Source organism: Lissotriton vulgaris, chromosome 11 (assembly GCF_964263255.1).
Source record: "Lissotriton vulgaris chromosome 11, aLisVul1.2, whole genome shotgun sequence".
Classification (NCBI taxonomy): domain Eukaryota; kingdom Metazoa; phylum Chordata; class Amphibia; order Caudata; family Salamandridae; genus Lissotriton; species Lissotriton vulgaris.
Genome location: NC_141699.1, coordinates 266,313,299 through 266,327,931, shown reverse-complemented (window position 1 = coordinate 266,327,931; position 14,633 = coordinate 266,313,299). Strand labels below are relative to the sequence as shown.

Genomic DNA, 14,633 nt, shown 5'->3' with positions numbered 1-14,633 from the left:
GAAGCACAGAGACTGGGGTCCTAATTAGCAGTGTCCCAGTCAGACTAGTCAGAAAAATATAATGACACCAGGTAAAGGTGGGGGACCATGAAAGTAGATCCTACTTTCCTACAGTGCTATAGAGCGATGAGGTGAATTGTTGGTGAGTGGCAGTGAGTAAATTCATGGAGAAGGAGGAAATGGGGGAGGGGGCGTCAAAAAAGATTGTTGCACTGTGTGCCACCAGTGTTAGGGCCCGACCTGGCTGCGAGTGTTTTCCCCCAAACCCCCACCCCCGAACTTTTTTTATTCCTGAGATATTGTGATGATTTTTCCTTTGTTTCATAGTAGAATAAGTTCGATCTAGATTAAGTTTCATTTTGGGTTTTTTTGGGCACTATTGGTGAATAACTTCTTTCGCAATGAATATACATTAATTCTCTGGTGCATTACAGGCAATGGTAATATTTCCTGATAAAATTGCTTCCGAAGAAGATTCTCTGGTGCTGGTGAAGAGACTTTTTGCCATTTCTATTTCCTGTATAACATATCTACGAGGTCTCTTTCCGGAGAGCTCCTATGGAACACGGCATCTCGAGGGTAAGAATAGTACAATTCTTAGATCTACCAATCAGGTGACTAATCATTTGAAAATGAAAGCGTTACTTTCCCGTATCCAATCTTGTATAGAGCCACATGCCTTAGCATGCCTTCTGTGGTATTACTTTCCCTTTATCCATCGTCATAGTAACATCTCTGGGTCGATTTTTAAATCACATTTTCAGTGAATATTGTATGAACTTTAACAATCGGTACGTTTTTGTTATTTTCTTAGTCAACTGAGCTATTCATCTGTGATTTATTTTCTTACTATTTACAGCTTTGCATTGTTTTTACATGCTGGTCTGTGTTTTTCTTGATAACTATTCTAATATTCTGAGGATTTTATTTAAATGTTTAAAACATTTTGAGATTTTTAAATGCTACGTTACCACTTAAAGTTGCGGACGTTGCTAGGGTGTGCACTGTGCAATATAAACATGTAAAGAAATGTTAATATAATTGGTGTTCAAGCCCAGTACTGTCAGAGAAAGATCCATCAGTTTATGGCTGAAACAAGCACTGGCAAAGCCAATTGGTCTAGTCTTTCTTTGCCAATTGGCTTTGCCAGTATTTTTTGCCAATGTTGTGCAGCATCTGAAAGAACAAACTGCAGGTGCGGGGTCCTCTTAAAAGAGTTTTTAAAACGAACAACAAGGAGAGCACAAAGGTGGAGCTTGGGTGGGTACAACACGGAAAACGTGGGGTGGGGGTGTGAGTTGGAAGCAGCGTATGCGGGAAAGAGCAAGAAAACATAAGCTTCTATAGGGTGGTGGAAGCAAAAGAAACAAGCATTAAAAATGCAATAGGTCTCGCCTTTCATTAAGTTAAAGCCATTTGCTATGCTATACAATACCATTAGCAAAGCAAATGGCTTTAACTAAAAAAAAGGCGAGACCTATTGCATTTTCAATGCTTGTTTTTGGTTTTCTGTTAAGTACTCTTATCTGAGTACATGTTAGTTCTAGTGGTCTCCCTTCTGTATTTCTCTTCCCCCAAACTGTTGGTCCTTGCTGCATGTGAGCTTCTCCCCACCCCCTCCATGTTACACTCACCCTTGTGTACTCCTCCCCACCGTTGATTTGTTTCCTGTGTGTGTATCCAACCCACCCTACCCTCTGTTTTGTTTTCCCCCACCTGTGCCCTTCTCTTTCGCACCGCCCATTGCTTCTCCTCCTCATCCCTGTACAACCCTCCCCCCCCATTGCCTGCTCACTGATGTGCTGGTCCCCTCCCCTCTTCGGGTTGCTCTCTCACCCGTTGCTTCTCCTCTAATGTCCTGTGTTGCTTCTTGCTCACTCTTTGAAAAAAAATCTTTGTAGTTACCGATCCAACTTGTGTGTAGTGGCGCCATCATTGTCTAGGTGTGTGCGTAGAGCGCATGTGTACAAAAAGACGTAGGTAGACATGTCAGACTTTTTTTTATTTTTATAATTCTTTATACTCATGGATACTGTGCAGCATGGATAAAATCTTAGGCCTAAAAGTGAGGCCTGTTGGTTGTGCCAATGCTTGTTAACTTGTGCCAGTAGAGGACAACAGACTTTATTCACAAATCCTCTTGGGGGACGGACCCCCTCCCCCCCAATCTCATACATTGACCTTTCTGCTTCCCACCACTTCTTCTTACCAATGCTCGTTACTCACATGGCCATTCTTGTTTAACTCAGTATCTCTGGTCTGAGCAACCGGATATTGAAACCCGGGGTGACGTGCCAAGGTTCCGAACACTGCAATTTGTTATCACAGAGCTAACACCCAAGCGGCCACTTAGTGCCAGTTTGCTAAAGGGAGGAAAAGGTTCCATAACATTACAGTCACTATGGTTTCTGGCCATCAGTGTTGACTGAAACCCATGTCATGACAACTCTCCCCATGCCATTTCACGATGGGTGTATGCTTACATATCTGCACCAGACTTATAACGGTGAGAACATTTCAGCGTGGGCCAGACAGTTAGCAGTGTCTACCTCTGACGTGGGTGCTTTCCTTCAGCCTTCACAAACTGTGTCTTGTTTGTAAAGACAATTTTAGTATTAGCGGGGTCAGCATTCATTTTTGAGCAATGACATGGGATGACCACTGGTATACAGTGTCATGGGTCAGTCATTGACACGACCTTATAATTGGCAAGCTATTGAAACGGTCATCCACTAACAAGTAGTTACACGACACTGCATAGGAAGAGTAGTGGTGGTGGACTGCTTCTAGTGAGCAGACATGAAGTGAGACTGTCTGGCACTGGTGAGCAGGCATGTAGTGGGACTCCTGTCGCTAGTGATCATCCATGGGAGTAATAGTGTCACTCATAAAGGCAGTGAAATGTTGCTAGCTAGCAACAGCAAAGCTGAAGTTGGTACTATCGTTGGTGAGAATCGCAGAGGAGGAGTCAGCAGTTGCAAAGTTGTAGCAGGGCTGTTGGTGAATCGCAGGCAGGTTGCCATTGGCAGACAGGGGCAGAGAACTTCTTTCAGTGAGCAGTGATGGGACAGCCATTGGCAGGCAGTGCAGTCTGGTTTCTTCTGCTAAGTAGTGCTGCTGGAGCAGATGGCAAGCAGTTACAGGGGACTGTCGCTGAAGAGAAGTGACAGTGCCTTTGGTTGGTGAGCTGTAGAAGACAGATGGTGTCTGGCAGGAGGTGGCAGTGGACACTGTTAATGAGCAGTGGTGGTAGCACTGTGACTTGAGAGGAGTGGGGCTTTATGGTTGAAGACAGTAACAAGACTACTCTTTTGTCAAGCCATATAGAAAGACTGTTCCTGGGTTTCTTTGCATGAGTCTTCATAGTCCTGGATATGGTGGTATTTCAAACTGTTGGTTAGCATGGATGGACTTTTCAGGAATCTTGTAGGTCTGACTTAAATGATAGGTATAATAAACTTGTAGGGGATTTTAGAAAGCTGTCTTCATTCATTAGTCTGTTGTCATTCACACTTGTATTCTGCCCACTTCGACATACAGCATGGGGCAAGGTTCAAACCACTTAAGTCATTGGCTAAATTCACTGTCAGTGATGGAATGTTATCCTTTTACAAGGAGCACATCCGCACACAGTCGTTCCCGTGCGTAGCACAAACTGTTAAAGCATTGTGTGCCTTTTGAGACCAAAATAACTTTTTACCATTTTTTTTCCAAATAGATTGATGATGGCACAGCAGCTTCCTCAACAATAAAGGTTTGCAAAAACCATGATAAAATAAACCAGAATTAACCAATCAAAAGGCTGGCAGCCATCGCTAGACATATTGGCTATGCCAAGGCTCAGTGCTTTTTTTTTGTTGGCTTCTCTATCCCCGATGGGGCTGCTGTTTTTGAGATGCAGTAATGTTTGTTCATCACCTATGACATTTCCAGAGACTATATAATGGAGGTCGCGAGACGAAGGGAGAGTTGCAGCATTCACAGCTGTTCTGGCCGTGCCTTTTTTGGTCTCTAAACAAGTTCTTAAAATAATAGTATGCCAAAACTCAGCCATAGTCTTAGGGCCCGATTCACAGAATGTACTTAAGACAAAATCCTAAACTTACTACCATTTTGGTATTCACAGAATGAACTTACTACTTTTGGTATTCACAGAATGAACTTACTACTTTTGGTATTCACAGAATGAACTTACTACTTTTGGTATTCACAGAATATACTTACGACTACTAACTTTACGTCCGCACCCGAGCCGGAATTTCTGCTTTTGGGCCGGAACCTACGGCTCTGCGGCGGAAATTCCGAATCCGGTCTGGAATTTCCGGCTCTGCTCTGGGATTTCCGATTCCGGGCCGGAAGATACGATCTGTGCCCGTTGATCATTTTAGCCAAGGGTAAACACCTGTCCATGTGCCTACCATCCCCCACCAGCTGATACACTGCAGCCAATCCTAGCCCTGCAGCATTTATAAATGCAGAGCAGACACACACAACCCTTTCAACATGTCACTGAATGTGTTTGTTGCACTGCCCCTTGCAATGCAGCAAAACTACTTGAGGAGGAGGAGAGCAGAGAGGATCTTCAGACAGAGGATCAACCTTCATGGAATGTCCAGCCAAGATGGATATGGTATGTGAGTGGCAGCAGGAACTTGACTCTTTGACCTGCTGCTCACATGCAATACCAGCATATCTCAAGATCCGTACTGCTCTCCATTTCCTTGCCACTGGGTCTTTCTAAAGGGTCTCCAGTGACCATGTGGGCATTTCCCAGGCGAGTCAGTCGCGGTGCCTGCATCAGGTACTGAGATGCATCACTGCTAGAGCCCACAACCACATGCAAATGCCACATACACTGGCCATGAGACAAAGGGCAGCAAGAGATTTCCATCTCCTTGCACAATTCCCACGTGTGCTGGATGCAATTGATTGTACCCATGTGGCCCTTCAGCCACCCCACCGCATTGCACACATCTTATGCAACAGACACCAATGGTATTCCATCAATGTGCAAGCTGTCTGTGATGCAGGTGCTAGGTTCACTAATGTGCATGCAGCGTTCCCAGGCAGTACCCATGACAGCTTCATATTCCGCATGTCACCTCTTGCCCGGCGGATGGCTGCGGGAGAATTTGGCAACATGTGGCTACTGGGTAAGTACCAAGCACTAAAAATGAGGGATATGTGTCATTGAAATGTCTGAATGCCCCCCAATATTAACCATTGTAGAATAAGAATCATGGTCCAACAGACACTGCATGTACTAAAGTATAGATCATGTCCTGTGCAAATCAAAGAGGGTAATGTAACCAACTGCCCTTTCTTCCCTCATCAGGCGATGCTGGGTATGCACTCTCTCAACATCTCCTCACCCCTTACAGGCGTGCACACACTGTACCTCAGCGTAGGTACAATAGGGCACACATACGGACTCGAGCCATCATAGAGCGCACTTTTGGTCTGTTGAAATCGCGATTCAGTTGTCTTGACCGTGTGCTGCTGTACTCCCCAGAAGTTGTGTGGAAGATCATATTAGCCTGTTGTGTTTTGCACAACATTGCTTTAACGCATGGCTTACACATACCTCTGAAACCTCGGCTAGCTCTAAATCTGGGAAACCAGGCCATTGCACATAACCGAGGTCAGGGCATGCAAGTCTGTGATCAGCTTATTGCCACGTTTTTAGGTCTCGGCCTAGAGACGCGCGAAGCGCGTTCTCGGTGGAGAACTATTGTAATCATGTCAGCCGCCAAAAGGAGACAAGAGCTGGGCACGCGCCCAGCAATCCTAATGGGAGAGGGAGCGACAAGTGCTGGCCACGCGCGGATTCAGTCGCTCGCACGCTCACGGCGCCAGCGTTCCCGCCGCGCGCCGATCACTGCTCTCTTCCTGGCCGGCATCGAGAAGTTTCGCAACGCAGTGAGGGCACTGAGAGGTAGGTGCTTGTTTATTTGATAATTTTACTAAAAGCAATTTCTCTTTAATGAAATCTAATTGTAGATAAGAGTAATACTTTCTATAGATGCTTAACTAGATAGTTTGATTTAGTGGAAAGTTATGATCAGGATCTTTAAAATGTAATTATTAAAGTATATATTTCAGTAAGCCTGTGTGGCTGTTGATACGTTTTGAATTCATAACTAGGCATACATCTATGCTCTAAGGGAATTCAGAAAAACTGTCGATTCAGATCCTAGTTATTTCAATTTAATTTATATAGCGATTACTCCCCGGACAAGGTATAAAAACCCTGAAAGGGTGACTGTGCTGAGCAGCCTCCTGTGTTACAATTTACATAAACAGTAAAGTCTTTAGATGCCTCCAGAAGAGGAGCCAGACTATTAATATCATAATCTTTCGATAAACCGAAACAAACAAGTCTACGGGAACATATAATAGTCGTTAAGAGTACATCACACAAAAAATCCATAACCGCTTTCCAAAAGTCTTGAATGGCTGGACATTCTAAAAATATATGAATATCGTCAGCTGCATTATGTTTACATCGGGGGCAATAGTAGTTCTTTCGTGTGATCTTGTTCAGTTTGGCCGGAGTCCAATATACTCTATAGGCCGTAAATAGATGGTTACGTCTTAAGTTTGCTGGCTTAATTAGCCTCGATGACAACAAAAAGGAATCTAACCATACTTTGTTAACTTCATCAAGAGTGTCCGGTATACAATGACCCCATAAATTTATAACCTCTGAATTGGTTTTACTCTCTTCTTCTTTAATCAACAGTTTATACCAAAATGAGAGTTCTTTTACCCATTTCCCCCTCCTTCCTATATAGTCTAAAATATCTATGTCTTTCTCTTTTTGCATATTTTGACTGGACCACCAGGAAGATAGTTGATAGTATTTGAACCTAGTCAACTGCCCATCAGTAAGTTGTACTAAAGAATTCCAGTCCACCAGGCCCGAATCCCTCCTAAGATCACCCCATGTTTTTAACCCAGCATTTCTCAAAGGTTGTGACAGATGATCTTGGAGGCATAAAGGTGTACCAGGAGAGTCCCAAATTGGGGTGTATGTATGGTAAGAAAGATTATGATATTAATAGTCTGGACTCACAGTTTATTTTCTATATAATAATCATTGCTAGGAGACAAATTTGTATGGAGTGGAAGTCAGTGTCTCCTCCTCGTTTTGCAGAATGCCTGAAGTATATAATGGAAGTCTGTAAAATGGATTTGGCTGGTCGAAAAGAGAACATTGAGAACGTTTGGTCTAAACTGGTGGTCTGGATAAATAGGTGAACGGTCCTGTGATTATGCCAGAGGTTGAGTCGGTCCTGTCCTCCACCAGGCCTAGGGCGCCCAATATAGGCCTGGAGGAGTAGGATAAGGAAAGCAGCCTACCTCTGGGACTTCCCTGTATGCTATGATACTGTCTCCATGGCGGACTCGAAAAATAACAGTATAAGAGGCATCGGTGAGACCCATCTAGAGCAAATATATTCTGGTGGCAAATATGAGGACAAAAAAAAAAAAAGAAGAGGAGCACATTTTGTAACCCTTTAATCTCCAATGACAGATCATTGTGCAGTTTACTGGCTGCCACTTGGAAGTGCACAGTGCACAAAACTTACATTTTAGTTGGAAAGACTGGGACTCTCCTATGTAGTCTTTTTAGCGCTTTATTTTTCCCTTCCGCCAGCACTCTCTTTTTTCTGCTCTTTGTCCCTCCTGAGGTCCTTGCTAACAAGTGAAGGCCTGCCGACATCCTTTGTGCTGAAACATCACGTCCTACTTACATTAAAAAATATCTTTGACACCCAGATCTGTGTGCTCTATTTAACTGTGTGTGTGTGTGGTGGGGACTGGGGGCTGCAAGCAGGCCTGCCCCCACCCACCGCTTCTAGGAGGTAGGCTTGTGGCAGCGATTGTTCTGATTTATGCGGGCCCGCTCTTTTAGGTGAGCTGCATGCTGTGTTGGTTGTGGTGAGGCCATTTTGCCTGCACGTTGTGAGGCAGAGATCAAGGGGTGTGCTGCCTCCCATGTCTAGTGAATACGCGGCCATCCCCAAAGCCATGCCATGGAACCACTCTGCAGCATGTTTTATTAATAATGTATGGGTGGTTTTCAGCATCTCACAGAGTGAGGGGCTGCCTGGCTCCAGGCACTGCTCAGGCAGACACTGCAAATTTCCCACCTATAAAATCAGTAGCCAATGGAATAACTTCTTGGCCCCTTGAAGATACCAGTGTCCAATGAGGGCTGGCTGCCGGATAGGTAAAGAGTGATACTGTTCACTGACTGGTAAGCGCCGGGTCCGACTCGTTGCTGATTGGCCAACGTGTTGTTTGGAGAAAGAGTTGCTAGGACATGTAGGCAGAGAGGGCCTGCAGCATGCTGCATTTCTCTTTTTTTCTGCACCGGGTGAAGGAACTTTGTCTCGTTCCATTCCACGTGCTTTCTGTATTGGAGAGAATACAGCCGGTCTCTCTACCCCGGTTACTAGTACTCCAGACATCCAACACTATACTGATTTTTTAAACAAATTCAGGAAGGATCCAGAATCATTTGCTGATTGCACTTTTTAAGCAGCTCTTGCCTTCTACACACAACCTACTAAAGCATCAAGAATCCACTTTGACTCATATCAAAGACAGTTTCTGAATGGTAAATTGTGTCCAGATTCTGAAAGTACTTTCAGACATTACAGTGGAGAGAAATACCATGTACATTATACATAGAATATCTCCTTGAACTCTGCTTTGTCCTATTTTTTCTGTGAACAGAAGCACACTCCCTGTATGTACCACAGTTCACTTAGGTATCATTTTCCCACCTGCAGAGCGAGTCCTTTAACTAGTTTTGTAGGTGGCTCTATGTGCGGGTGGCTCTGTCTGTGTGAGGGTGGCTCTGTGTAGGTGGCTCAGTGTGTGGGTGGCTCTATGTGAATGACTCTGTGTGGGTGGCTCTGTATGTATGTGTGTGTGTGGCTCTGTGTGGGTGTAAATGCAATAGGTCATGCATATGCGAGCGATTAAGCTATTGGCATTGTAAATGACAATGCCATTTATTTAACGATTAAGCTATGTAAATGACAATGCTATTTATTTATGATTTTTAAAAAAAGTCATAAGCAATGCCAATAGCTCTACCTTTAATAATGCCGAGACCATTGCATTGTAAATGCTTGTCTACATGAGCAACCTGTAGTGTCATGGATAAAAGGTGGTTTGCTGTCTGTTGTCAATGATGAAACTTGGATAGACACGACTGTGTCAATAAATTCCATCCTGAGACGACTTTGCAAGCCACACTAACTGCATGTAAATCACAGCTGCTGAACGTAGTCAAAAGGTGGAGCGTGCCTCAGGTCATGTGCCCATGTCAGCAATCAGTGTAGTGGATGTCCCTAAAAACAATTATTCACGCTGATGACAAACAATACATGTCCTGAGAGACCTACCTGGACCTCATGAGGATGGGTCACTTAATCACAAAAGGTCATAACCATTGCATACTCAGTGTAAGAATCCACAAGCTGTTTCCGCAGGAGTGCCAGGAACTGAAGATAGGCCCAACCCCTCCCTACTACACCCTTGTGTCTATCAAACCCTAGAGCACAATGGTGGTAAGGAGGGAAACGAGGGAACAAAACAAGGAAAGGAAGGGAAAAGACTCCATGGACAGGATGCTCCAGCAGGTCGAACACAGGTGCTGTAAGAAAGGGGAATGATCAACAGATAACAGGCAACCACAGGTACACCACAACAAGCTACCAAGTATTGACTGTATTTACCTGAAGAAGTTCTTGAAGCCTTCTTATTATCTGGTTACAAAATGTACTCCCAGGTGAGATTAAAAGACTGGACCTCAACAATAGCGACCTTTGACAACCTAAATGGGCAAAGATAAGAGTTTACACAAGGTGTGCCAAACCAAATCTATGTGAACTGGCCTTAGCAGTAGAGGACTTACCCCAAAATGAACTTTTAGGGCTCGGAAGGATGTCCCGTCCTAAAATCGGCGCTTGTATGCTGGTAGATTCTGAAATATATGAACACCACTCACACTACTGTTGTGTATAAGTAGAATGAATAGAAAAGTTGCGCCAGGCGCCTTTACCAGTCCTTCAAGTACTCCAGACTGTGACGCTTGCCAGATTCCAAATACCCACTGGATGTCCGAAAGATGGGGTATCATAAAATAAAATGGGAGAATAACAACAAAAAGGGGAAGATTACAGGCGGACCACCACTACCATAATGCCCCTACAGAGTCTCCCCGGCCGTCCTACCCAAGTCCGGCCGGCCGACGGAACCTAGAGTCCGGCCGGCGGGCGGAACCGGGAGAAACAGACTGGACAGTCCCCCAGGGAACAAAGGAGAGGATAGCCGGCACTGCGCTGAATAGCAAAACAGGGAGACTTCAAATCCGCCGAGCAGGCAATTAGGCGGAGACGATTTGGCAGGAGTATCCGGGATCATGTTGCTGAGCAGGGATACCACAGAACCGCAATAAGTAAATAATAACGAAGGCTCTGTACTAGAGTAGAGCCGGTCTAGATCCTGCGAAGAAAGTACCGGCACGGAGAGCTCTCTGTACAGACAGAGCGTGAAAGTGGCTTGGGCAGAAGTGACGCGACGCAAAAGGTCCACATACTAGAGCGCGCTGCGCCGCTCTCAGGGAAAGTCAGGCTTTTGACTGCTGCCTGACCTCCTTGCTCATGCGCGGTGCAGGGCGGCCATCTTCAGTGGTACACGCGGTCTGGCAGGCGTGACAGTATACCCCCCCCTACAGCCCCCCTTACCTGTTTGGGCTTATTAGGGTGTTGCCTGTGGAATTTCTTCACTAGCCTTGGAGCGTGTACCTTGTTAGCCGGTTCCCATGTACGTTCCTCTATTCAATACCCTTTCCAAAGTATAAGATACTGAAGCCTTCGTCTAACTCTTCTGGAGTCTATGATAGCTTCAACTTCGAATTCTAGATCTTCTTCAAGGACTATAGGAGGAGGGGACACAGGAAGTCTTGTACCCGGCTCTACCGGTTTCAAAAGAGAGACATGGAACACTGGATGTATCTTGAAAGAGGCAGGGAGTTTGAGTTTCATGGCTACAGCATTCACAACCTTTAGAATCTTATAGGGGCCTATATACTTAGGTTTGAATTTACAGACTCCCTTGAAACTAATGTGTTTGATTGATAGCCAAACCTCGTCTTCCTGTATGTAAGGTCGTTCTTGACGCCTGTGGAGATCAGCGCTCTTTTTATACCTATGTTTAGCCTGTTCTAGATTGTCCAGTAAGACCTTGTGTCCCCTTTGTATCTCCTGCATCAATTCTATAGCAGCAGGTGTAGAGCATGTAGAAGAAGACTGAGGAGAAACAGGAGAAGAAGAAAGACTAGGCAGTATTCTGGGATGATAACCATAGAAACTGTACAAAGGAGTGTAATCAGTGGAAGTATGATAACTGTTGTTGTATGCCATCTCCGCCACCCAAACCATGTTGTCCCATTCAGTAAGGGAATGTAAAGCCTGACTTCGGATGTATTGTTCAAAGCACTGGTTGACCCTCTCAGTTTGTCCGTCTGTCTGTGGGTGATGACTGGATGAAAGTCTCACATCTACTGCTAACAGAGAACACAGGCCCCGCCAAAACTTGGACACGAATTGGGCACCCCTATCAGCTATTAGGACTGAGGGGAGTCCATGTAGTCTGACTATGTGTTGTAGAAATACTGATGCCAACGACTTGTGTAATGTAATGTAAATGTAAATGTGTTGGACTTGTAAAGGGCACTGTTGCCCGGGAGCGTCCTGGCGCTGAAGACTCCTGGGGAACCCGTCCTGGTTTTCCCTGTGAGATGGTCCCTACTGGGTATCTCCAGGGTGAAACCAGGCATCCCGGCGTCTGTGGGGGCCGTTGTAGTGATGAGGCAAGCTTAATGCCCAGAGTTGCCGAGTGTAATCCCTGGTTAGAGTAGGCACCGAGGCAAGAATTATCGAGTCCGTTGACCCTGGTCCATGACCCTGCCACGTCGGGATTTGAACCCTGGTCCCGGGCCGTTCTCTGCTTCCGGGTCTGCCGTCTCTAACCAGTGAGCCACACCACTCCACTTTGCGGTGGGAAGTCCTGTCAATGGGATAAAATGGGCCATCTTGGTAAATGTGTCTACCACAACTAAAAGGGTGTTATGTCCCTTGACCGTGCAAGGTAGTTCTACTATAAAGTCTAAGGAAACAGTATGCCAAGGGTTCGGAGGTGTGGGTAATGGTTGTAAAAGTCCTACAGGGTTTTGGTGTGAGACCTTACTCTGGGCACAAACATAACAAGTTTGTATGTACCTTTTGGTGTCTCTTCCCATCCCTGGCCACCAGAAATGTATTTTTAGAGCTTCTATCATCTTCTTATATCCGGGATGCCTAGATGAGAATGGTACCATTCCAACGCTTGACGTTGTAACTCTGGAGACGGAAGAACTAAGCCGCACTCAACATAGTAATAGTCTCCCACTAAGATGGCCTCTTGTGTTTGTGTAATCTGTTTCATGTTTTCCGACTCCTGTTCGGTCTTTACTCTGGCGAGGAACTCTTCTTCAGTACAGACCCCTCCTATGAACCTGTCTTGGGGTGGTTCAGTTCTCTCTTCCCCTGGATCATAACCCAAGCGTGACAAAGCATCTGCTTTACCGTTCTTCCTTCCTGCCCTGTACATGATATTGAAATCATATTCACAAAAAAATTGAGTCCAACGTAGTTGTCTCATCGAAAGGGCTCTGGCGGATTTCAAAAACTGGAGGTTACGTTGATCAGTCAATACTGTTGCCGCATGATTTGCTCCCAACAAATATTGCCTCCACTCCTCAAACACCCTCTTAATAGCCAGAAGCTCCTTATCTCCTGTGCTATAGTTGATTTCTGCCTGTGTGAGTTTGCGCGAATAAAATGTCACGGGATGGTATATCCCTGTCTCGGGATGTGCTTGCGAGAGAACCCCCCCGATGGCCACTTGGGATGCATCAGCCTCTACCAAGAACGGATTGGCCGGATTGGGATGGCGCAATATGGGATCTTGAGTGAAGGCTGTCTTTAATGCTTCAAAAGCTGTATCAGCTTCTGGAGTCCAGCGGAAAGGCATCCCTTTCCTTAGTAACGTTGTTATAGGTACCACTAATCTGGAAAAACCGTCAATGAAACAACGGTAAAAATTAGCGAAACCTAGTAGACTTTGGATTTCTTTTACGTTCCGTGGTATAGGCCACTTGTGGATAGCTTCCACCTTTTGAGGATCCATGCGTAATCCCTGAGGGGATAGAATGAACCCGAGGAAAGCTACTTCCTGTACATGAAAGAGGCATTTCTCTAATTTACAATAGAGATGGTTATCCTTCAACCATCCTAGTACCTTCCTTACAGGACTCTCATGTTCAGGAATGGAGGAGGAGAATATAAGCAAATCGTCAATGTATGCTATGACGCATTCATCCAGCAGCTCTCCCAACACTACGTTGATGAAGAATTGAAATGCCACGGTGGCATTACAGAGCCCGAATGGCATCACAAGATATTCATACAAGCCATATTTTGTACAGAAGGCCATCTTCCACTTGTCCCCCTCCTTGACAGGCACTAGATGGTATGCTCCTCGTAGATCTAATTTGGTGAATATGGTAGCGTTCTTCACTCTGTCAAGGAGGGAGGAAATCAGTGGAAGAGGGTACTGATTCTTTATAGTGATGCCATTTAAAGTTCTGCAGTCTATGCAGCATCTCGGGCCCCCTTCCCGCTTAAAAAAGAGAGAAGAAGAAGCAGGAGACCGAGAGGGCCGAATAAACCCTATCTTGAGCATGGTATCTAAATACTCACGTAGATACACATTTTCCTTTTCGGTAAGGGAATAAACTCTACTACAAGGTATCTTGGCCCCATCTTGAAGATCAATGCGACAATTGTACGGTCTATGAGGGGGAAGACTTGAAGAACCGGGTTTTAGAACCCAGCGGCGCCAGGGGCACGCCCAAAGTCTTCGGGTTCACCTGTCTTAGAATACAGAGACACAGGATACTTCTCGGTGACGTCAAAGATCATATTTTATTGGCTGCAACCAGGAACAGAAGTCTACGAAGTACGACACAAGTAGGTTCGTCAGAGACTGCTCAATTTTCGTAAGGCGAGACATCATCTTTTATGCTAAAAAATCACATTCTGGACAAACACCCACTATTTACAATGTGTCCAATCATAAGCATCATTACAAGAGGCATCGCATGACCACCAACCCACTTTTCAGTTGTCCAGCCCACCATCAATTACACGGGAAAGCCCAACATTCTTTCTCGAACAGGCCGGACAAACCCATAATAAAGGACCACAACCCATACCATAAACAGACCATAAAAGAAGGAACAGAAACAGATGTGAAGTAGGATAAGGGGTGTGTGTGTGCATACCAAACTTTACAATCTCCTGTGTTCTGATCCTTTATCTTGATCAGCTACCGGGCAAGGAACTGGCTTAGCAAGGTCAGCTTCAGGCAACAAGGTCAGTTCACTCAGGGCATTCAGAAGTCAGCTAAGGTGTACGTGTACTAAAGACTCGTTTGGCCGCAGTCATCGGCCTATGTGAGGGCAACCACAAAATGGCTTCCATACACAAAATGGAACCCAAGGGTTCAGA

The 14,633-nt window shown here is 45.2% G+C and overlaps 1 protein-coding gene across 1 annotated transcript in view; it reads left to right on the top strand.

Moving 5' to 3' along the window:
• The first annotated feature begins 437 nt into the window (after window positions 1-437).
• HORMAD2 (HORMA domain containing 2) overlaps window positions 438-14,633 on the top strand; it is a 599,551-nt gene continuing 585,355 nt past the window's right edge. The window contains exon 1 of the mRNA XM_086943209.1: window positions 438-579. Coding sequence (XP_086799335.1) covers window positions 438-579 — 142 coding nt within the window. The remainder of the gene's footprint in view (window positions 580-14,633) is intronic.